This window comes from Schistocerca cancellata, chromosome 1, assembly GCF_023864275.1.
Source record: "Schistocerca cancellata isolate TAMUIC-IGC-003103 chromosome 1, iqSchCanc2.1, whole genome shotgun sequence".
Taxonomy (NCBI): Eukaryota; Metazoa; Arthropoda; class Insecta; order Orthoptera; family Acrididae; genus Schistocerca; species Schistocerca cancellata.
In genome coordinates this window covers 1,161,133,292-1,161,158,675 of record NC_064626.1, presented here as the reverse complement: position 1 = coordinate 1,161,158,675, position 25,384 = coordinate 1,161,133,292, and the positions used below count along the sequence as shown (strand labels likewise).

Sequence of the window (25,384 nt, the reverse complement as noted above, 5' to 3'; positions counted from 1 at the left end):
ATCACAAACACTTAAACACCCTCTTCCATAATAAATCTTACATCTTCTTTCTGCCAGCCAATCATTGCCAGAAGTCCAGTCCACAGACAAAGAATCAAGAATATCTGTCTAAAATCTTGCTTCTAATGAGTGTCCATCCAGTAACAGCACAACTTCTGTGCCCAGTTGCTGTAATGATATGCACACTATTGACAGGAAAAACAGGTACCTCTTTTGTTTCCTGAAGCTGTTCATGCAAACTTTTAGAAATTGCTGTAGTACCACTGTCAGAATCTAAAATTGCTGTAATTTTCTGTCCACTTACACTAAGTTCAATTACTGGATTCAACACTTTATTTACATTGTGTGTATCTTCTCTCAGTAGTTCAGTCCTAATATCTTCACTTTCATACTTAATCATTTGTATTCTCCTATTTGACCCAGTAGACTTTCCAGACATTCTGGAGCAGATCTCATCGAAACTCCTAGTCTGTCATCCATACCTCTGAGTGACAAATAATGCCAAACTCTTCCATCATCTACTATCTGCTGGTTATGTCTACCAAAATCATTTTCTCTCCTCTCATCATTACACCAGTAATTTCTCGAATGTTCATCTCCTCTTGTGGCATTGTGTTGCTGTTGATTGCCGCATTGTAGGTCCATAATTATCTTTCTGCGGTGCATCGTTTCATTGAAACAGTTCATTAGGATGAGTTGAGTTTCACTCTGATCCACTCAGTGTTCCTTCATTATATATTTCTTCTATATGAACAACAACCCATTATAACTCATCAAAATCATCAAATTTACACAGTGCTAACTGTTTCCTTACTTTCCATGGTAAATGCTCTATCAAAATTATGATTAAATTATCAACACATAGGATTGTTCAGATAATTACTGTATTTCCAGTGATTTTGAAGAAATCCACGCATCGACTCGTTGTGCCGATCCTGAGTATACTGATTGGATACACAGTTTACCCATGTCCTAGCACCTGCATGCATGTGTCTTATACAAAAATATCGATTCTTTTTTTATTCATTTTGAATTCATGCAAATACAACTTTAAATTGTTTCATGAAATCCACGGATTGTAATTGTTTATATTGGTCAAATTCTTTAGCTGTCCTTGACCAAGCACAATGTTAACAAAGTTTTGACAACAACCTGTGCCATGATTTTCTTGCATTAAAATTTCAATTTCTTGTTGGATAATGTTTGTATCTACTGGGGTATGGCATATTCTTACATTTTTAATTGTGCCAGTGTCTGTATTTTTTATCCTAGATTGAAACATTGTTGCACACCTGATGCTACTTTAATGACTGATTTCTTATTTTCTTGACACGCAGTTTGAACTAGACATACCTCCTTATTTGTAATGGCACTGCTCAGTAAAGCTCTTTTAATACTTCTTTTTGTGAGTTGGCTTGTTACTGTATCTTAGTTACATCTGCTTCAATCTCTTGATACTGTGCTGTAACCTTGTGCATGACTCCTACATTCCTGAACAAAATTATTAAACTGACCCTGGCACTCATTACAAAATCCACTACCTTTTGATCAAACATTTTGTCCAGTTTTTAATATGTTGTTTGAATTTTTTGTTCAGATTTTGCTCATGATCATAGTTCTTTGTTCAAATCAGCATTCAGTTTTTGTAAAAACTGCATCAGTACATCCTCGTTTCCTACAACCTCAACCCTATTGTTATCTGTTACTGCATGGCTTGGTTCAACATTTACAATCAAGTTTGTATTTCCACTTCCTGGGGCATCTACATTTTGAATTCCACACAGTTCTGATTCATTAACACACCACTGTCCTGATTAAGACTGTCCTCTCCGTTGATTATGTTATCATTCTCTGTTTGACTAAACATTGTTGTTCACTTACATACTGCACACACAAATTATAATTAAAATGAGATTATTCACAGTCTACCAACATTGCTTGGAAGTCGAGGCACCTCTAAAAATGTCTAATTCACTCACCATACACAGATGCTAGCACTCAAGCTCTGGATCCAAAGATCGTTTCAGAATGTGATGTCCTTGTCATCGTTCTTCATGTATAACAACACTGTCAGTATTTCTCCAGCCCCTCTATATTTACATTGCAGTCTCTCCTTGCTTTTCCAACAAACTTTCCGTACAGCTAATCTCATTAAATAATCCCTCCAGGGCTACTACAGTGACTTATTTCAAGTGAGAAAATTGCTTGTTAAGGGCCCATGAATTATGATTTATTCAAACACTCAGTAAATATTAACACTTTTGATAACATTCAGCATTTCAATCTACATGCCACAATTTGATACCGATCACTTCCGCACTGAAACATAAGCAATGGCTGATCGCTACACTATGGCAGAAACATTGCCATGTGAGGTCACTGTACCGCCGCAAACTTTTAAATATGTTCTTACAGTTTGACATGAGCTGAAGCATAGTTTCACAGTATTCTACTTGATAATGACCACACAGCCAAAATGGAAATAGTGGGTGTTAAATAAATAACTTTACTGTCAAAGGCAACCATGATGTTCTTAAGGAATTTAGGAATATAGTAGAACCGTCTACATATTGCAAAGGCAATATTAGCTGAAGTACAGTGAGCACAGGAACTTCTAACTAGTTATTCCTCCCATGATCCATACACAAATGGAAGGAAGAGTCCATGATCAATGGTATAGTCAGAAACACGCACTATCATATACTGCACAATGGTTTACAGAGTATATATGTAGATTTTAAAAGAATAATTTTCTCACTGTGTGCTTTAAATGACATATTGAAATTTTCTGTTTTAGAAGAAAATTATCCTATAGAATGGCAAGGTTGAAAAATATAGTGGCAGTGGCTCAAAACCACCCATTACCAATGACTGGTTTTTGATATATGTAAATTGAAGGTGGAGGAGGGAGGGGTGGAAAGAAAGGAAAGGAAAGAGAAGGGATTACTGATGTCAGCTGCATCAGGACATTACGTGGAATCAGCGACAACAAGTGAAAACGTATGCCGGACCGGATTGGAACCCGGGATCTCCTGCTTACCAGGCAGGTGCGTTAATTACTACACTATCCGGGCTGGCTGGTATGTTATCGTAAATGCGAAGACTGTCTCAGCATGCCTCACAGCCAACACACATTACCACCGAGCGCCACCTATCCGCATTTGTACAACTGATTCGCCTAGCTGGGCATGGATCCAACTTCTTCAAGGTGGATACACAAGTACATCCAAGCATGAGGAAATGGATAGGGACTGCAGATAGACGGTGCTCTGTGGGAATGTGAGTCGGCCGTGAGGTGTGCCGAGGTAATCTGTGCTGTTGCAATAACACTGTGTCCCGATGGTGCATTGGTTAACGCACCTGACTTGTAAGCAGGAGATCCTGGGTTTGAATCCTGATCTGGTACACATTATCACTTGTCGCCACTGGTTCCGCGTAATGTCTTGATGCATCTAACATCAGTAACCCCTTCCTCTTCCTTTCATTTCTCTCCCCCCCCCCCCCCCCCCCCTTCCCCACCTTCAATTTCCATATAATGTATCACAGCTGTGGATTTTGCGTGGTGTCTGTTCTTTTGGGCATGTCCAAAAGCATGGACACCATGCATTCATATACTCATATAGCTGTCTTTTGTGTCTGGTGCGAACTACCCTTCAATCCTCCATTGTGCGCTATAGTGGCCAAGTGGTGGTAGCTATTGTGATTGTGGAGATTAGCTATTGTGATTGTGGAGATATGAGTGTTTGTGTGGTCACCAGACTGTCTCTTTTGCATCAGTGGATTTTTCAAGTGAGAAACTCAAGATTGTTCTTTAATGTTCTTAGGTATTTATGAGTACTCTCTAATGTTAACAAATGTTTTTGAATGTTCTGCAGTGTTCTCTCTAGATTATCACTTTGAAACGTCACATATTTCATTGATCTGCACTGTGGCATGATCTTGTTAGACAATGAGTTGTGCAAGATAGTAAAGAGAGAGGAACAACCCATAGAAAGGCATATCCTGTTATAGAGAGAAAGCATGCAGACAAAGAATAGATGTGTGAAAGAATAATTTTGGCAAGAAAAGATAAATCCCAGTCAGAAAAGCACCTAACAGAATTCCTGAATTCAGTGTTCCCAGTACGCCCTTGCAAAAAATGTTTCTATAAAACTACGTGAACCAGAGAAATTAGTGGAAAAGTAATGTCAGTATTCACACCACAGATTCCATTTATTTCAACGTACCATCTTGTTTTAAAAGATTCCGATTTCCAGTGAGATTAGTATACAGCATGACAATCAACAAAATGCAATGGCAAACATTCTAACATTGCGGAGTGGATTTCAAAAGTCTTTTATCTTGCATGGACAACTGAAAGTAGCATGTTTGACAAAAAACTTTTATTTTAACCTCAAAACTTATTCAGATTTGCATCCAAAAGCAAAGCAGCAAATCGTTTTTGTGGCAACATAAGTTAGATGAATAGTATTGGACAGACAAGAAATCTGTGGCACAACATGACTAAAAGAATTGATTGGTTGATAGGATATGTTCTGAGGCACCAATGAATCACCAGTTTAGTACTGGAGAGAAGTGTGAGTGTAAAAATCGTAGACGGAGACCAAGAGATAAATACAGTAAGCAGATTGAGAAGGATGTAGGTTACAGTAGTTATTGAGATATTAAGAGGTTCGCACAGGATAGAGTAGCATGGACAGCTGCATCAAACCAGTCTTCGGATCACACTACAAGTGGAAAAGTAGACAAAGCAAAGCAAGTCTCTTTCAGTTAATGTATTTACATGCATATTAACACAGAAAGATAATATTCTGAATCCAAATTAGACAAACAGAGTTCCTTGATCATTTTGCATGTGTCATCCATCCCAGTACAAAATATAAAACATTTTACCAGTGAATCTTCATGTAATATGTGACCAATAACTAGCCTAGCTATCAAAGTGGCATTCATGTTCGAAGGCTTGCAGCAGCTGTGACCCAGATTACATTTATTTACTTTTTAGAACATTAAATTATTTTTACATATTTGGGATTGGACATTACAGACTGTTTTAAGATTACACATCAGATTTCTGTGTACTAACTAGAAGTTTATCTGGCACATATCTTGATTGTGTGGTTGAGTTTAGAGCCTTGGTCAGAATACTGACACTATCAGCAAATATTAAATATCGTTGTGATATCTGTGTAAGGCAGGATCAGATGGAGTCTTTGTATAGAATGTTGAGGAAGATACAATCAGTATGTCACCATTGTATACAGTGTGTTAGGGGTATAAGTGCAGATATTTCTGTTGATGGTGGGGATGGGGGTGCCCGGGGGGGGGGGGGGGGGGGGGCAGTGTACTGACACCATCAATATTCACTTCATTTACAGACTAATAATTGTAACTGTTACAAGTAATATGTTCTTAGGTTGGTTGGTACCTCCAAATACGCATGACACAGGCAAGACATTAACATTTATTTTCCCCTGGGTAACAGGTCAGGTATTAAAAATGTAGATTGCAAAGCAGATAGTCTATACTGAAGTAGTCATCCACTTCATGGTGCAGTTACAAAAACATCAGGTAGTAAATTATGTGATATGTTTGTGGGAAGACTGTTAGATGCAGAGAAAAAACAACTAAAACACTGAAGTGGGTATGTATTAAGGCACCAGTTATCACAATATCTGTACCTACACCCTGAATGGACGGGGAAATGAGTTTCTAAAATTTTTCATGTCAAAAATATTTGCTGAATCAGGACCTTCCTGTTGCTTATTTATGCTCCCAGAATGAGATTTTCACTCTGCAGAGTGTGTGCTGATATGAAACTTCCTGGCAGATTAAAACTGTGTGCCTGACCGAGACTCGAACTCAGGACCTTTGCCTTCCGTGGGCAAGCGTTCTACCAACTGAGCTACCCAAGCACGACTCACACCTCGTCCTCACAGCCTTACTTCTGCCAGTACCTCGTCTCCTACCTTCCAAACTAGGTTCGCAGGAGAGCTTCTGTAAAGTTTGGAAGGTAGGAGACGAGGTACTGGCAGAAGTAAGGCTGTGAGGACGGGGCGTGAGTCGTGCTTGGGTAGCTCAGTTGGTAGAGCGCTTGCTTATTTATGCTGTTTAAAAGTTCATCTGAACCAATATTTCTATTCCCTTAAAAGAGGAGAGAGAAAGATTATTTTAGTGAGACATCAGATTTTTTTACTAAGAAAGATTTGCATAAAATTAACGAAATTCTCCAACTGCACGTGACTTGAGAGTAATATCAAAAAGGGAACACCTTCCTGATATCTGCATCTCTTCCATTGCTACTAGGGAGCTGCAATAAAATTACAGCAAAAAAGTGAAGGGAGTGCTAAAGAAATTGGGAATCTGTTGATTAAAGAAGTTGAAATGTTTAAAGTAAAATATCCATGCTCCCCCTTTTTTTTAATTCCTGTGTTTCCGTGAATGTTGCTGATGTACAAATGAGATGTATGCAGACCGAACACATTTATTCACTTAGTGCATGGTCTTGAATATTAATCACAAATTATTCAGTATGTATTTCCTTAATCTTTTCTTAAATTCATTCACTGGTGCAACAATGAGCTGCTTATGTAAGTTATTAATGATTTAGTTGACTTGAAGTATCACAAAATATCCATTAGTTGATATAGCTTCTCTTGAATTCTATTGTAGTAATTTTGTTTTATTAGTAACTGATGATATTATATGCCAAAAATTGCACATTTTCAATTAAGTGTGTTTGTACACAGAAAAATTAAGCTTTGTCACCAAGACATGGAAAGGAGGATACGAGGTGGATATTCCTCTGAGGACGCCTGGAATATGACGTCTATAGAACTTGTACAGTGCGCAGAGGTGAGTGTGTCTTCAACTGAAACCAAATGACATAATCCTTCTAACTTGCATTCGTAGTACTACTTTTACTCTGTAAGCTACATTTACTTATTATTAGACATTTTCAGACTTTTTACTTTTTGTGAATGGGAATGTTAATGGAAAGTACTTTAAGGGATTGACGGAAGGTAATTTTTATTTGAAATCCAACGGAGTTTTATGTTAATTAGAGTTACTATATGCAAACTCTATCAAAGGAAAATTCAGTCAAGAAAACTAATAAATTATGAGATTGAGTGGCCATTGCTTACTTTCAGAAGAGTGTATGGGTTGCACTTCCCATAGACAAATATAAAACTAAAAGCGGCCAACTACCTAGATTTCAGAACTAATACTTACTTCCTCAAGAGGAGCGAGGGATAGTTTGGAGAGAGTTAAAAAGAAAGTGCTGCCCATGCATAACCCCAAGATGAGAGAGATCAACCTGTAGTGAGGACAAGGGTACCGTACACCAACACAAATTAGTATCAAAGAAAATGTTGCTTATAATAGAAAATGAATTCCAATTAATTTTAGGTGTAAATTAAACTTAGCATAAACATGGCTTCACTAAGCAAGATATCTTGTGACAACAATAGTGATAACAAAAGTTTCTGGAGCGAAAAAGAAAAAGCATGAAATGGAGTTGAGTGGAAGACAGTAATGGCTGATACGCTGGAACATAGCTCAGAAAGCTTAACCACGAGTGACACAGTGATACAGATAGGAACTACAGCTATTTTATGATGGCTATTATGTGAATTTCCATTTTGGACTAAAAAGTTAAATTTTCTAAATTGTACATAGTACCATCAGAAACAACAAAATTTTTTAATGTGTTTTAGTTATTTGATCACTTCCACTTATTTCTGTACTGACTCATTTTCAGCCAACATTTTCTGACATGAATAAAATACTTTTGAGTTTTAGGCAATATTGCACCATTAAAAAGGTTTTTTAAAAAAGAGAAAAACAGTTACTTTACCTAAAGCATTTTACACAGTTGGAAGCTGAAACATTTTACACAACTGGAAATGGAATACTCAGATTTCTTAAAGCTAGCAGATCATGACAGAATGTTGATAAAGAGTTAATTAATGTGAAGCCATTTTTTATATTTATTTGCTCTTACTTTGCAGAAGATGTCACAATAAAAAATGACGATAAAGTTTTAAATTTTTTAATGTCAAAATCATAGGTATTTACAGATGCTCTCTTTGCTTAAGGAGTGAAGAAACCAGTTTGTTTTGGTCACTGTAAATAATACCAATAGTTATTAAACACAGACTCAAGTACAGCTGATAAGCTGGCGAATAAGCTACTAATGGTAAATAAAAAGCAGCTATTTAGAATAACTGAGGAAGCAGTGTGTCTTTCAGAGCAGCAGCTTTTCGACTAATTTCAGCATGTTTGTTTTAACCTGTGTACAGAATTTACTTACAGTTAGTTGACGATGCAACGTACAAAATTAATTTCTCACTTCTCTTTGTCAATTTATAACTGTAATCAATCTATAACCTTGAAGGCCTATGTGATGTAACAGAACACAATGAGTGAATGAATGAATGAAGAGACCCGAAGTCAGGAGGAGCAATAACATCTCTTTGACTGCAAGAATTTGCTGTCTGAGGGTTGGCACGAATCCACATGTAAAGTTCATCAATCCATTTGGGGATTATCCACAGTCTGTTTGTTGTTGTGGCCTTCAGTCTGAAGACTGATTTGATGCAGCTCTCCATGTTACTCTATCCCGTGCGAGCCACTTCAATTCCGAATAACTAGTGCAACCTACATCTTTCTGAATCTGCTTACCGTATTCATCTCTTGGTCTCCCTCTACAATGTTTACTCCCTCCAACCTCTACCCCCCAACACACTTCCTCAAATGCTAAATTAGTGACCCCCTGATGTCTCAGAATGTGTCCTATCAACTCATCCCTTCTTTTGCTCAAGCTTTTAATTTTCTCCTTTTATCAGTTAAATTCGATATCTGACCTGTTATCCAAGGATTCCTACAAGGTGTTGTCTTTTTACCTACTTGATCCAACGTCGCCTTCAGTATTTCATCTCTCAGAGCTACCCATGCTTCTGCTACTGTGTTTCTTTCCAGTCAACCGTGGCCTGATTCTTTCTCTGAAGCTATCAACAACCCCTGGTTCTTTCAACTTATCCAGGTCTCCTTTCCTTATTTTCTACCTTTTTTCCAGTTTATTCAGTTTTATGTGATTCTTCAGTTTCTCCCAGTGTATTTGTTGCTCGAACAGTCCACGGATATACTGCCGGTTCATAGGGTCCAACGCCCACGTCTTCGCGACCGCCAGCGCGGACGGCAAAGAGAGCGGCCTGCGGGGGGAGGGGATTTAAATCGGCTGCCCGCCCTCAGGAAGTCATTCGGCAGCGCACCTGACGATGGCGACATGTCTGATCGCTGAAATATTGTGCCCATTGGACACTATGAACCGGCAGTATACCCGTGTACTGTTCGAGCTATTCAGTTTTAATCTATAGGTCATAACCTACAGATTGTGGTCAGAGGCCACATCTGCCCCTGGAAATGTCTTACAATTTAAACTCTGGTTCCTAAATCTCTATCTAGCTATTATATGATCAAACTGAAACCTTCTGGTGTCTCCAGGTCTCTTTCACACATACAACCTTCTCTTATGATTCTTAAATCAAGTGTTAATGATGATTACATTATTCTCTGTGCAACATTCTACCAAGTGGCTTCATCTTTCATTCCTTTCCAACAGTCCATATTCACCTAGCATTTTTCCTTCTTTTACTTTCCCTACTATCTAATTCCAGTCCATCACGACCATTAATTTTTGTCTCCCTTAACTATCTGAATAATTTCTTTTATCTCATCATACATTTCCTCACTCTCTGCGCCATCTGCGGAGCTAGTTGACTTATATACTTGTACTACTGTGATAGGTGTGGGCTCCGTGTCTATCTTGGCTACAATAATTGATCACTGTTCAATGTAATGTTGTATTTGTTTGTAGGACTGAAAATAGTTTATTAATTAATAACTGTTTTCTGTAGATATTATAATTAATTTGTTGTTGATGATTGCAGTCTCACTGCCGTGCATTCATTGTGGAAAAATTTGCTGAGAGAGTATCCAGTTTGGAAACATCAGATGCTCTTCGAGCTGTTTTGGCCCAGCTTTGTGAATTATATGCCACCTACTGGGTTTTGCAACGGTCAGGTGACTTTCTTCGGGTTAGTATACAACTTGATATTAGCATAAATATTTGTCAGAGGCTGTTAACTTTGAAAAGTGATATCATTCATGTGACTTCAGGAGGGCGATCCTACTATATCAGATGTAACACAGTGTGTCAAAGAATATATTATAAAATTACATGTCAGGCCACTCTCATTTGTTCCTTTCATTTCAATATTTCTCTCTCATTTCCAGTTTGCTGGAGCCAAGCCTCAAGACATAGAGGATGTGCAGCTGTGGATGGAATCCCTATTGACTTTAATAAGGCCAAATGCAGTCGGTATTGTAGATGGTTTTGATATCTGTGATGAAATTCTGCGCTCTACATTGGGTTCCTGGGACGGCCAAGTGTACCAACGTCTCTTCGATGAAGCTTTAAAAAGTCCACTCAACAGAGAACCTGTCAACATGTCCTTCAAAAAGTACATGCAACCACTATTCAAATCCAACCTGTAATCTGATGGAGAGACTCCTCACTTAAAAACCAAGGCACTATGTTGTACTTCCATGTAGTTTTTATCACAACTACGATAAGCATTTATTTTTTATAACTGTTTCTCTCTGATTTTGGTATCAACACTTTATTATTGTGTACATTTAGGGCAAGGGATGAAATGCTGCATAATAAATGTGATCATTTATTTTTCTAATGGTATCCATACTAGAGGATTCCAAAAATTTTTATGTACTAGTTAAATTTGTCATAAATTTTATATAAAAGTTAAATTGCTAAAACTATTTTTATATTACATTTTTCGTACTAATGTATGTAAATAAGAAAACATAAAAGTTACAGAAAAGTTAAAATGTAATGTTGTACAGTTAATGTAGACTTGGGAGTAGATAGTAACAGTCCTGTTTCCTGGCTTGTCACAGAAGTAATACTCATAATATCAGAAATACAGAATAAAGTACAAAATTTTAGTTAATACACTGTCAATTACTTCAGAGGTGGTCTAAAATAAAATGTATTTAGGTTTGTTAATAATCTGACATTAGTACTATGTACAGTGAGACTGTAAAGCTTATTAAGCACAACTGTTAAATATGTGTATGCATTTCAGTAGCATGACTTTTATTTTCATTTATCTGTTACACAAACTTGTCAAATAACCAGCCACAATAACAGTTGGGGTGATAAATTAATGCCAGGAAGCAAGAAGTTATTTACTGAAAAGAATGTTGTATCTTCTGACGATAATTGGAGTTTCCAACACATAAGAAAGCAGCTTGAAGTATTAAACACAGTAATAAATAGAAGTGGACACTTTGTCCATCAGCAAAGTGATGGATGGTCAGCTGCCCCTTATTAAATAGTAATCTATATGTTGGACATGTTTTCGTTCATATTGCTTTGTTAACTGCGTGTTTTGTGTAACTGGCAGCCTTCTGTGTGGTCAGACTGATAAGATTCAGTTAAGTGATGAGACATAATCCTGTGCAAATCTCTAGTCAACTTTTATTGATGCATACTGGAAATTTCAGGTAGAAGACCTGAATTTTCCATATGTTGGGGGTGTTTTGTGTAATTGTTCTTTGGTCTTGTTATCAGTATTAACTGTAAAAATACAGCTGGACAAAATAAAACTTGAAAGTATTTTTTAATAATAGTTTTAATTTTTCTTATCAGATGCTATGCGTTTTCAGCTTACATTTCACATTACACACATAAGTTTTTGTTTCCTATATGCATCATTAACAATGTAACAAAATTCATGTGCAATTCTCTTCTTAGCCTGACTCTAATGCATTATGAACTGTGTGATCTGGTGCAGCTTTGAAGCAGTGGATTATTAAAATATTTTTAAGAGCCATTCTCAGGTAGCAGAGAAAGTATTATTGTAGTAGTTGCTCACTTGTACAGTCTTTTCTCAGCTAAATTTCTGTTTCAAGTGTTGATCATTTTTAGAACTTTTATTATGTTGTCAGTGGTCATAATTCTCATCAGACCCAGATTTGATCTCTCTTCTGTTTGTGTCGACATAGCTTTGGACTGCCTGTTTTGTAACAGGATTATCCAGAGAGTAAATACATGTTAATAAAAATTGAAAACTGATTTAATTTTTCAGAAGTTCTATTTCCTCAGTTTCCCACATGATGTGCCATATGCAAGAAAACTATTCTATCACCATTTTGCATGAAAAGCAAGTTCAAATTGGCCACATTGACTCCAAATCCTCTCAAAGTATTAGCTTAATAACCTGACATAAGAAAGACGATTATTCCGAACTATGTTGAAACCTGAGATGAAACTTGGACAGCTATAAATACATCTCAGAATGAGTGCTAATGCTATCACATACACTTTTCATCCAAGAAAAAAGTTAAAACATCAATTTCACTGGCAGGGAATGATGGAAATCATTCTTTGGCACAAGAAATGGATATTTTTCATTGAATGTTTACTTCAACAAAATATTATCAGTCAATCTACCATGAGAAAATTGTCACTCTGTCTATAACAAACGGTCAGAAAGAAAGATATGGATAATCTGTTTATTAGACTGAAAAGACTATGGTAAATGAGAACTTGTGCAATCCTTTGGGTGGGAAATTCTGGTGCAGCCATCATAAAGTACATATTTCCAAAGTTGAAGTATTAGCTGTGTATGATGATTAGACTCCCGAGACAATGATAAGACAATAGCAAAAACGAGAACACTGTCTAGTTGACTTGCACCATTGGGCATTGATGTCAGTTCTGTTACAGCTTTTAAACTGTTTTTTATACAAATTTTATGGAAGTGTTATGTTTGTCTGCCGTATTCTGGTGGCCGGATTGCTTGATGGCCTGTCCTCGTGCATGTCGCCTAACAAATGACAATGACATAATAACCAAATTTGGCCAATAGTGGAAAATAAACAATAATTACAGTTTATGGTGGAAATATTAGAGAAGGAGTGTTGCTACTGATCATACAGCGGAGATGCTGAGTCGCAATAGGCACAACAAAAAGGCCTTTGTCAGTAATATATATACAAAGCCTCTCTATACAAAAAGGGAGACCAAGATGTCAATAATAACCGGCCAGTATCCTTGCTTACAGCATTTTCAAAAATTGTTGAGAAGGTAATGTACTCAATGGCTGTTAGCCATCTCAACAATAATGGGATGCTTACAAGGGAACATCCCCATCGCACCCCCCTCAGATTTAGTTATAAGTCGGCACAATGGATAGGCCTTGAAAAACTGAACACAAATCAATCGAGAAAACAGGAAGAAGTTGTGTGGAACTATGAAAAAATAAGCAAAATATACAAACTGGGTCGTCCATGCGTAACATAGGCAATATTAAGGGCAATGTGAGGCGAGGAGCGACGTGGTCCCGTGGTTAGCGTGAACAGCTGCGGAACGAGAGGTCCTTGGTTCAAATCTGCCCTCCACTGAAAATTTTGCTTTCTTTATTTTCACAAAGTTATGATCTGTCCGTTCGTTCATTGACGTCTCTGTTCACTGTAATAAGTTTAGTGTCTGTGTTTTGCGACCGCACCGCAAAACCGTGTGATTAGTTGACGAAAGGACGTGCCCCTCCAATGGGAACCGAAAACATTTGATCGCAAGGTCATAGGTCAACCGATTCCTCCACAGGAAAACACGTCTGATATTTTGTATACGACACTGGTGACAGCATGTGCGTCACATGACAGGAATATGTTGTCGACCCACCTAACTAGTACACTTGGCGAATGGGTGAAAAGTTTCTTCTACCTTGCCCGATTTAGGTTTTCTTGTGGATGTAATAATCACTCCAAAAAAAGTGATGAAAACATAAGATTTTTTCACATAAACTGAAAATAAAAAGTTAAAATTTTCCGCAGTTGTTCACGCTAACCACGGGACCACGGAGCTCCTCGCCTTACAGTGCTCTTAATATTGCCTATCTTACGCATGGACGACCCAGTTTGTATATTTTGCTTATTTTTTCATAGTTCCACACAACTTCTTCCTGTTTTCTCGATCGATCTGTGTTCAGTTTTTCAAGGCCTATCCACTGTGCCAACTTATAACTAAATCTGAGGGGGGTGCGATGGGGATGTTCCCTTGTTAGTAGATCACAGTTCAGATTTCAAAAATTGTGTTCCAATGAGACAGTAACATACATTTCACTGTGCACATAATAGTCTTTAAATAGTAAAATGTAATCATTAGGAATTTTCTGTGACTTATCCGAAGCACTTGATTTTGTGAACCATGACATTATTTTACAGAAATTACAGTTCTATGGTATAAATGGAACAGCATGTGAGTGGTTTAAGTCATATCTGCAGAACAGGAATCAAAAAGTTTCTTTATATGATTTAAGTGATTTAGGGATGTTTGCCACTTCATGTAACTGGGGTGAAACTACGTTGGGTGTTCCACAGGGTTCAATCATAGGTCCCCTTCTGTTCTTGATATATGTGAATGACATCTCCCTTCTCATGTGAAGCAAGAAGCTAAACTGACACTGTTTGCTGATGATACAAGCAGCATTATTTATCCACTAAAAGAAACTCCAATAGAAAATGATACAAATAATGTCCCTGGAAAAGTTATCAATTGGGTTTCTGCAAATGGGCTTGCTCTGAGCTTTGAAAAAAGGTAGTGCATCCAATTTTCTGCTGCAAGGAGTACAGTTCCTTCAATAACACATCAACAGAAGTCAGTAGCCAGGGTAGAGCATACTAAGTTTTTGAGTGTACCTCTCATTATGGGCTGGAATCTTAATTGGAAAATTCATGTTTTGGATTACCTATAGCAACTTTTGCAGTCAGAATAATTGCTAATTTTGAGAATATAGAAATTATTAAGCTAACATATTTTGCATACTTTCACTCTCTGATGTCATATGGGATAAAATTTTGGGATAACACAACACTTAGGCAAAAAGTATTCACTGCTAAAAAGAAAAGTTGGTTAGAATAGCATGTGGAGCTCATCTTGTAGTCATCTGTTTGAAAGGTTAGGAATTCTTACAACAGTCTCACAGTACATTTACTGAGTAATGAAAGTTATTCTCAACAACATGGACCAATTCAAAAACAGTGACATTCATGATTACAATACCAGAAGAAAGAGAGACTTACACTATCTCTGGCACAGAGAAGGGGTAAAATATGCTGCTGCAAAATTTTCAATAAATTATGAGATGAAATAAAATGTCTGACAGACAGCAGTAATAGTTTCAAAAATAAACTGAAATCATATTTCCTTGACAGCTCCTTCCATACCATAGATGAATTCGTGAATGGGAATAAATAAATGTATAGGTATATGCATTTTTTGCCATTTAAGGGAATGGGGTAGGTAATAAAAATGTTAAGCTATTTTTTTTAAAAAAAAGAAAGAAACCTTGATTCATGTGTGCATTTCTTGTGTACTTGACATATTCCACATCATAATGGTTACACTGAGATTGATCAATGGAACATTTAACTAACTTGGTCTCTTTGTACAATTTTGTAAAACACTTATCCTCATGTATTATGACATTTCTGGAGACCAAAGGTCTCCTTTGTACATATTAAGATGGATTACACAAATAATGATCTTGAGAAACCTAGCCCATGAGGTCCAGAAGACAGTAAATTACAGCTGCCAGGGTTGATGTCCTTTTCCTTGACTACCAAAGACATTCAATTCAATTATGCATTATTGCCTAAAGGACAAAATATGAGGATACTAGACCAGCTTTGTTCTTGGATTAAAGAGTTCCTAGCAAACGGAATACCGGATGGCACCCTGAACTGATAAACATCTTCAGAGCTTAACGTAGCTTTGGGTGTACCCCAATGAAGTGTTGTTGGACCATTAAAAATATGTATATCACCTAGGGGATAATGTCGGGAGCCCCAAGAAGGTGCTTGCTGATGATACTGTTGTATATGAAAATGTTTCAACGCTAGAAAATTGTAGCAAAATGCGGCAAGACCTGAAAAGAATTGAAACCTGGTGCAGGGGTTGGCGTTGACCCTGACTGTAAATGAATGGAATGCGTTGTCTATGGACAGGTGGAAAGTTCATTTGTTGTATTGTATGAACCACCAGTGATGTAGTAGAAGTGTAAAGAGCACACTGGTGGTTACTCCATGAAAAGTGTCAAGCCCTAATATGTTTAGTCTTCCTTTTTTCGGCAGAGAGAGCTACCCTTGATGTCAGTTATCTTTCTAATTTGATTAGCACAATAAAGAGTTGGCTCAAACCATAGTTTTATCTGTAGTTACATTAACATAAAAGCCCCATAGGCTAAAGTGGTGACTATGAAAACTGTCAACAAGAAGTAGTATGCACAGGCAACTGAGATTCACAGGCTTTACAGAAAACTGAGGAAATGCGATTGGGAAGCCTCCAAAATTAGATAAGGAAACAACTTGAAGAACTTAAATTGAGATTAGAGATACTAACTACTCCAATGACAAACACACAAGCATCAGTATATAACAGCAACATGATGAAAAATGAGCAACCGATGAAAATACAAACACCACAGTACATACTAGAAAACCAGAACTTGCTTTGCAAGGATCGAACTCACTTTTGGTCAGACTGAGTTCATCAACGAGCACAAGAAGTTCACAATGACAGTGAATGTGCATGATGCTGGAGTAGCAGCAAGGGGAGAGGGTGTGATACTCTGACATCCAGTAGAATGACCATATAAAACATTTAAAAATACTGCAGTTATCAAAGTGCAGACACCGTTGAGTCAACACATATGACAGGTGCTCAAAGAGGAACACATAAGGGATAGGGCGCCATCAGAATATTCGAGTCATCTTCGAGGGATTGTCAAAGAAGTGGATTTGCTGGATGCAACACTCAAGCATGTTTGACTGGCTCAGTTGTCAGGCATGGTAAAAGCAGCAATTGCAGCCTGCGGCAATGACGACACACATGCTGTGCTGGAGGTAGCCAAGAGAGTACATGTGACATTGGACAGTCCAAGTGCAGCATACAAGGCAATAATTAAGGAGAGAGCTGTATCGTAAGTGGTGGCAGGAGTACAGAAAATTCGACAAAAATATGTTTCTAAAAAACTGCAACGGGACAAATGTGTTGGTCCACCAGCGTTTTGGGGAAAGAGCTACAGTATGTTCAAACTGATGCTTTTAACCAAAGAGGAGCAATAGGTGTGGCGAGCCATAACATTCGAGAAGAGCGCCTACGACATACAGGTGGGGGGCAGTCTTAAAAATTTCCTTATCCCTTCCAGAAGGCTGTATGTCAGTCACATTAAATAACGCCGCTATTTCCTAGTGGATTGTGCATCAGATGTCATTGTACTACTTTTGCAGACTATCATTACGTTAATGTGATTAATTGCAGCAAATAAATCGGCAATAGTTACTAAAATGATGTGCAAGTTAGAGATAGATTTAACACTCAAGCAAGGCAACTCCTGGACTCTCATTCTGGCAGAGGTTTCAGGAGCAATATTAGGTGCAGATTTTCTTTATGACATGAAAATTGTAATAGACATCAATAAGGCACAGATTAAAAGAAATCACGAGATAATATTTGGCATATTGAGACAATGAACTTACCTAACCGACAAGCACAACTACAGAGTAGTGTCATATGTAAAGAAGGCCAAGAAGATGATAAGCATGCCCGCTCTGATTTATAAGACTGTGCATCACATACACACCACACCAGTCCATCAACCAACTCGCAGGTTAGCATCTACATCTACGTGATAACTCTGCTGTTCACAATAAAGTGCCTGGCAGAGGGTTCAACCAACTACCTTCAAAATGTGTGTCCACCGATCCACTCTCGAACGGCGCGCGGGAGAAACGACTTAAATTTTTCTGTGCGAGCCTTGATTTATTTTGTCGTGATGATATTTCTCCCTATGTAGGTGGGTGCCAACAGAATGTTTTCGCAAACGGACGAGAAGATGGGTGATTGAAATTTCACTAGAAGATCCCGTCGCAACGAGAAACGCCTTTGTTTTAGTGATTGCCACTCCAATTCACGTATCAAGTCCGTGGCGCTATTTCGCGAATAATACAAAACGAGCTGCCCTTCTTTGAACTTTTTCGATGTCATCCGTCAGTGCCACCTGATGCGAATCACACACCGCACAGCAATGCACCAGAATAGGGCGGACAAGCGTTGTGTAAGCAGTCTCTTTAGTAGACCTGTTGTGCCTTCTAAGTGTTCTGCCAATGAATCGCAGTCTTTGGTTTGCTCTACCTGCAACATTATCTATGTGATCGTTTCAATTTAGATTATCTGTAATTGTAATCCCTAAGTATTTAGTTGAATTTACAGCCTTCATTTTTGTGTGACTTATCTCGTAATCGAAATTTAGCGGATTTCTATTTCTTTATTCAGGGTCGATTGCCACTTTTCTCACCATACAGATATCTTATCTAAATCATTTTGCAATTCGTTTTGGTCAACTGATGACTTTACGAGACGGTAAATGACAGCATCATCTGCAAACAATCTAAGAGGGCTACTTAGATTGTCTCCTACGTCGTTAATATAGATCAGGAACAACAGAGGGCTTAAAACACTTCCTTGGGGAACGCCGGGTATTACTTCTGTTTTGCTGGATGACTTTTCGTCTATTACTACGAACTGTGACCTTTCTGACAGGAAATCACGAATCCAATCTCACAGCTGAGGCGGTATTCCACAGGCACGCAGTTTGATTAGAAGACGCTTTTGAGGAACGGTGTCGAAAGCCTTCTGGAAACTCGTTTTCAGTTAACCTGCTTACTACCGTAATAATTATTTGTTTTAAATCATTACTGAATATATTTTTAAAGGTAACTGTCGTCAAAAATGGAAAATAAACAATTCCAACACAATTTTGTGATTTTACAAAGCATAATGTAACTAATAATTTACTTACATTATTGGGAGGAGGGGGGGACTCCGCCCCCCAAACGAATTTTTGAGGGAGCTCGGCCCCCCTCAGGTCCCATGGAGCCGGCGTCGGAGCTGGTACAAGTATCTAAAAAAATCGACAAGAATGTTTTCAAGTAAACTAATATAAAGACATATTTTATTTTTAAGGTAAAAATGAGTTGTAACTCGTAAATGCTTAATTATTTCGCTGTTTTTTAAGTCATTAAAATCCGGGCCTTAATAATCATACAAGTGCAGAACAATCACAGGAAGCAGTCATGTCCATTAAAGAGCAAGCATACGGGTCCGCTGCTGGTGGCACAACCACATAAAACTAATCACAAGTAAAACAGTTGGCAAATCGAGATTCATTGGAAGAATTCTCAGGAAACGTAGTCCATCGACAAAGGAGGTACGGTAGCAAAAATGGTTCAAATGGCTCTGAGCGCTATGCGACTTAACTTCTGAGGTCATCAGTCGCCTAGAACTTAGAACTAATTAAACCTAACTAACCTAAGGACACCACACACATCCATGCCCGAGGCAGGATTCGAACCTGCGACCGTAGCAGTCGCTCGGCTCCAGACTGTAGCGCCTAGAACCGCACGGCCACTCCGGCCGGCTGGTACGGTAACATACAAAAGCCTCGTTCGACCAATACTTGAATACTGCTAGTCAATCAGGGACCCTTATCAGATAGGACTGATACAGTAATCCGAGAAGATCCAAAGAAGAGCAGCGCGTTTCGTCACTGGTTCATTTAGTAAGTATCAAAACGTCACAGAAATGCTCAGCCAACTTCAGTGGCAGACGCTGCAAAAGAGGCATTCTACAGCACGGTGTGGCTTACTTCTAAAATTCCTAGAGGAGTCCACCAATATACTGCTTCCTCCTACGTATATCTCGCAAAAATAACATGAAAGTAAAATTATAGAGACCAGAGCTCACGCTAGGGATGGCGGTTATCGCTGAAACAACCGGTTTTCGGTTATATCGGTTTTTTCTCATGCCATTTTAACCTGACAGTTAAAACTGCTCAAAATAACCGGTTTCTGGAACGACCGATTTTTTATTTTTTATTGATATTACTTCCTGTTACAAACGTATAAATCGAGAAAAGACAGAAAAATTTTGGCTCTGTTTCAAGATACATACAGCCAAAGTATTAAATTAAGATGACAATAAAAAAAATTTGCCAGTCCACCTTTTGGTACTTTCTATTTTCATTTTATACTATGAATGAATTGTTAAGTTCTTAATTTGTTGCTGTAATCATGATTTCCTTCCTCTTTCATTATTTCATAGAAATGGCAGACAAATCTTTGATCTTATAAGCAAATGAAGCATTGTATTTCATTGGTCACATTGCAAAACATTTCCAGGCTAGGATTGGTGCCATTCTGAAATACAACGGCTGTCCGGCGCCGGCCCGAGTGGCCGAGCGGCTCCAGGCGCTTCAGTCTGGAACCGCGCGACCACTACGGTCGCAGGTTCGAATCCTGCCTCGGGCATGGATGTGTGTGTCGTCCTTAGGTTAGTTAGGTTTAAGTAGTTCTAAGTTCTAGGGGACTGATGACCTCAGATGTTAAGTCCCATAGTGCTCAGAGCCATTTGAACCATTTTTTTTAGGTCCGGCGACGACAACGAGGAACTACCATATAGTTCAGGTGGAGTAAAGTCCGGCGCACTATACGTACACGCGTACCTTATGCCAAGACACACGGCAATGGGAACATTATTGTCTAAATAATGCTGTACAAAATTCTTGTGCTATGTGATTTTTGCTCGTTTCTGTCGGCATTGTTATTAAAACAGCACTGATCGTTTTTCCCATTTTCTATAATAAGGCAATATTTCAAACCAATACAAATGTTACGAATAAAAAATACACTTATTTTAAAAAAATGTTTATTTAAAAATGAAAACCTTTAACACTGCTGCTGTGGCTAAATGATATTTCGGTTTTTCTACTCAGTTATTAATAAAAAATTTAAAAAAACACCTGTTATAACTAAGACCAAACAAATACCGAAAAATACCGGTTAATCGGAACTAAAATCCAGTTATCGGTTTTTCCCTTCCGTAGCTCACACTCAGGCTTATCGACAATCGTTCCTTCCCGGGACCATTCGCCACAGGAGCAGGAAAGCAAGGAAGTGGCGGTGTTATACACATTACCCTCCACCATACAACATAAGCTGGCTTCCGAATTATTGGTGTAGATGTAAATAATATTTATTTTACACAGTGAAAAATTCAATTACGTCACACTGTTGGTGGCGTCATACCTACGAGTTCCCGATGAAATTGATAATAGGGTAGTGAATCCATAGATTGACACAGCTTAATTGTTCGAGAGAACGAAGTTCAATGCCAGCATTCCTCAAATTCAAACAATAATTGCAATAACGAAGAAAAAGCCCTCAGCGTTCCGAAAGAAAGTATCGTATAAGATGAGGCCATTATTTCAAAAATTAAAAACTAACAAAAGCCACGCCACATAAGAAGAAAGTCGAGGACAGCTAGACGTTGAATTTTCACTTACCTTGACCAGCACGATATGTTTTTTAAAAAATTGAATGTATGAGAATTCTAGGCATAGCTTCCATTTACTCACTTGCAGCACCAGAGGTTTACTCGAGTTACATTTAATAACGGAACTAAAGACTCTTTTTAGTATCGCTATTAAAGTGGAGAAACGCAACGTCTGCAGGTTTGCGTTATTTTCTAATGCATGTTCTCGTTAGGAAACTCAGAAATCTGGAATTACATGCTTCTCCGAGACGTTCTTGCCGAAAAATTACGATTAAGCATAGAGAAAACAACTACGTCCACAGGAGAACGTGAATTTTTTCAAGAAGAAATGGAATTCATCGGGTCCGTTTTCATTTTACACCCAGTAAAAACTGAGAATTATATTCAGCTGCTGCAGACTATTTGCTATAGCAACATTGTACCTTCGGTATAAGCAGAAATGCCAGTGATGGTAAGCAAGTTCCGCTAGCACTTAGCTCTTTCACTGTTGCTCTCTTGGTATTGTCATCACTTACCAATATCACAGGCTGATACGTACCTCCACGTAACATTTAGTACAAGTGACAGTTGAGGATTTAATACCTCGCTATCGACCATCTCCATATCTCACAGTGCAGAAAACTTCTTTTTTTTTTTAATTCAACTTTGGCACGTATTTTTTTTTAATTTTTTGGCTTCCCATGGATCCGGAGGCAACACTACTAGTTTTTTTAGAAATATTTTTTTATAAAAATTGACATTATAGAAAATTATGAAACATTTGTTCAAATGACTCTAAGCACCATGGGACTTACCATCTGAGGTCATCAGTCCCCTAGAACTTAGAACTACTTAAACCTAACTAACCTAAGGACATCACACACATCCAAGCCCGAGGGAGGATTCGAACCTGCGACCGCAGCAGTCGCGCGGTTCCAGACTGAAGCGCCTAGAACCGCTCGGCTACACCAGCCGGCGAAACATTTGTAGATGAGCTTCTATTCACATATTATACAAATTTAATCACTGATTTTTATAGTACAGTCTGAAAAATGGATCTACACCTAAGCAACATTGCAGTTTGTGTAAATTATTCTTGGTTCCTTTTTCTCTTCGCTTGTACTAAACAAACGAATTATTTTGCATTTCATAATTTTCTCTGGTATATGTTCACACACATTTGAAAGTCTCGAGTTCATCAGGAGCGCTAGTATCAAACTTTTTAATGAATACATGTCATTTCTTTTATGAGAATCCTCACTGCAGTTTTCTACCTAATTGTAAAGTAAATGTTACTTGCTATAGATTTCCAGTGACTGCTGCGTGCTTTAAAAATGAATTCAATATTTGTGGCCTCAAGTAGAAATTAAAAGGTTCTTCGCGATCATTTTAGATTTTTTTGGACAAAATAATTTTGGGTGTTTGGGCTGCGTCATTGTAACTACTACAACAGGTAAATTGCCGACGTTTCGCGCGCCATGCTGCGCTCCTCTTCAGCGCTGTGCACTGGTGAAGCTCTTCCTTTATAAGCCGTCATTTTCGATTGTCCGGTGGCTCCCAACGTCACAGATCTGCGATGTCACTTGAAGAGGTTGTAGTGGAGGGGCAGTTGTACGGTACGCTACTGCAGTGCTGTCCTGGTGGCTGATTTTGTTGACTCTGGGGGAGAATCCACAAAGACTAAACCCGCTCCTTGGCCTGAAACATTAACGCCCACCAATTCACTTGTTGGTGAAAAGCACCAGTAGAATGTTGATAGATATTTAGTATATTTTCTTCCTAATTTTTGAAACAAGAATTTGGTTTTTGTTCTAGGAATACACTATCTGGTCAGAAGTATCCGGACAGCCCTATGCACAGCAGAATTGACCGCCAAATGGCATGAGAGGCAAACCCGCCAGTATAAAAGGAGTGACTTCGAACGTAGACTACGCCAATGGATGCCACCTTAGCAACAAATTCATCGGGGGTATTTCAGCCCTTTTAAATCTGCCCAGTTCGACTATTTGTGAGCCAGCCGTTGTGACCGAGCGGTTCTAGGCGCTTCAGTCCTGGACCGCGTTGCTGCTGCGGTCGCAGGTTTGAATCCTGCCTCGAGCATGGATGTGTGCGATGTCCTTAGGTTAGTTAGGTTTAAGTAGTACTAAGTCTGGGGGACTGATGACCTCAGATGTTGAGTCCCATAGTGCTTAGAGCCATTTGAACCATTTTCGACTATTTGTGATGTTATTGTGAAGTGGAAATGCTAAGGAACAACCGCAGCTAAACCGACGGACGGAAACGTCGAGCTTTGCGGAGACTGATTGTAAAAAGTCGCATAAAATCAGACGAAGGGGTCACTCGTGAGTTCCAAAACGCTACCAGCAGTCCACCCAGCACAGTGACTCCGCGTAGAGTGTTAAAAAGGGTGGGTTACAATGGCCCAGCAGCTCCTTATAAGCTACAAATTTCTGTAGTCAGCGACGCTTGAGATGTAAAGAGCACGCCACCGGAGAGTGGATCACTGCAAAGACCGAGCTGGAGCCATGAATCACATTGCATCCTGTGGAAATACGGTGGTTTGGCGAATGCCTGGAGAACCTAACCGGTCGTCACGTGTAGTGTCAACAGAAAAGTACGGAGGAGATGGTGTAACAGCACCTTCTTAAGGGTGTAATCTATTGCGCTTAAGAAGACACTAAATATGGAAGGAAATGAACACAAAAGGGCTCTGAGCACTATGCGACTTAACTTCTGAGGTCATCAGTCGCCTAGAACTAAGAACTAATTAAACCTAACTAACCTAAGGACATCACACACATGCACTCCCGAGGCAGGATTCGAACCTGCGACCGTAGCGGTCGCTCGGTTCCAGACTGAAGCGCCTAGAAATGAACACATTTTGCCGCATTGTGTGCTGTGTAATTCTGTTCAACGAGCACTGCGTAGAGTTGTGATCAGTATTAGAGAACAATGTTAGCCTGGTGTTACACTATCATATATCTTTCACAAAGAAATATGATCAAATATTAGTCAAATTTCTTTAACAAACATCTTTGTCGTTACGCTAAAAAGGGGTATTACACTGTCGTCATATTTTTCGTCAAAGTTCAAAATGGCGGATAACAACTTGTTATTATGCCCTGCAGTTGCTAGTATCACAATTGCATTGTGCGTGTATTTGGCAGAAAAGCGGCGGAAAAAAAGGGAACATACTTGCGTGAAGCCGTAGGTACGTCGCGTGGAGTGCACGTTACAGGGAGTCTGGCTCGCAGCTTTCCTTGCAGTAACCGATTTGTAACAGCTCGTTGTCTTACTGTAGTGCCAAAAGGATGGGGCCCCTCCACGCCCACACCAACGTGGTGACCAAACCAAAAATTCTACTGTCACCTCCGTAGAACACGTTAGTTTTTCAATCAGGAGTCACAGGATGCAGGCTGTGATGTTACCCATGCGTCTGGGTAAGATTACTCATTAACATGGTCCATCATGAGAAGGGTAATGGTTTTAAGGGCAGAGGAAAAGAAGTGCCAAGGCAAGCGCCAAGGGGAAAAAACCTCTGCAGTAGCGGCTTGCTAGCTGCGACAGTAGATGCCAGGTGTGGTTATGTTAGTGCGAGGTATCGTGCATCGTTACCTTTGTCGGTGCGGAAGCTCGTTGTGGGGCTGCGTCCCTGTAACAGTTCAAGGTCGTCATACATTAGTGGGCGAACGGTGATATATCAGCTCACAGTGTAGCGGGTGTGTGTGGCTGGTCTGCGTGCTGTGTAGTCTACAGTACGGTTTCCCTGCGGTTGCCTGTTTTTCGGGAAGTCGAGCATCTGGGGTTACCAGTAGTAGCTGTGTTGCAGGGGCTCGCCAGTACTGTCGTGTTAGCGTGCTATGGACCATAGATATTTAGTTCCTTGCCAATAGTGTCTTTGAGCTACTATGTTTCCATCTATGG

The 25,384-nt window shown here is 38.9% G+C and overlaps 1 protein-coding gene across 1 annotated transcript in view; it reads left to right on the top strand.

Moving 5' to 3' along the window:
- The window catches only part of LOC126093545 (probable peroxisomal acyl-coenzyme A oxidase 1), a 96,486-nt gene extending 84,321 nt beyond the window's left edge, over nt 1-12,165 (top strand). The window contains exons 11-13 of the mRNA XM_049908728.1: nt 6,750-6,855; nt 9,954-10,100; nt 10,300-12,165. Coding sequence (XP_049764685.1) covers nt 6,750-6,855; nt 9,954-10,100; nt 10,300-10,560 — 514 coding nt within the window. The 3' untranslated portion in view covers nt 10,561-12,165. The remainder of the gene's footprint in view (nt 1-6,749; nt 6,856-9,953; nt 10,101-10,299) is intronic.
- Nucleotides 12,166-25,384: the final 13,219 nt, after the last annotated feature.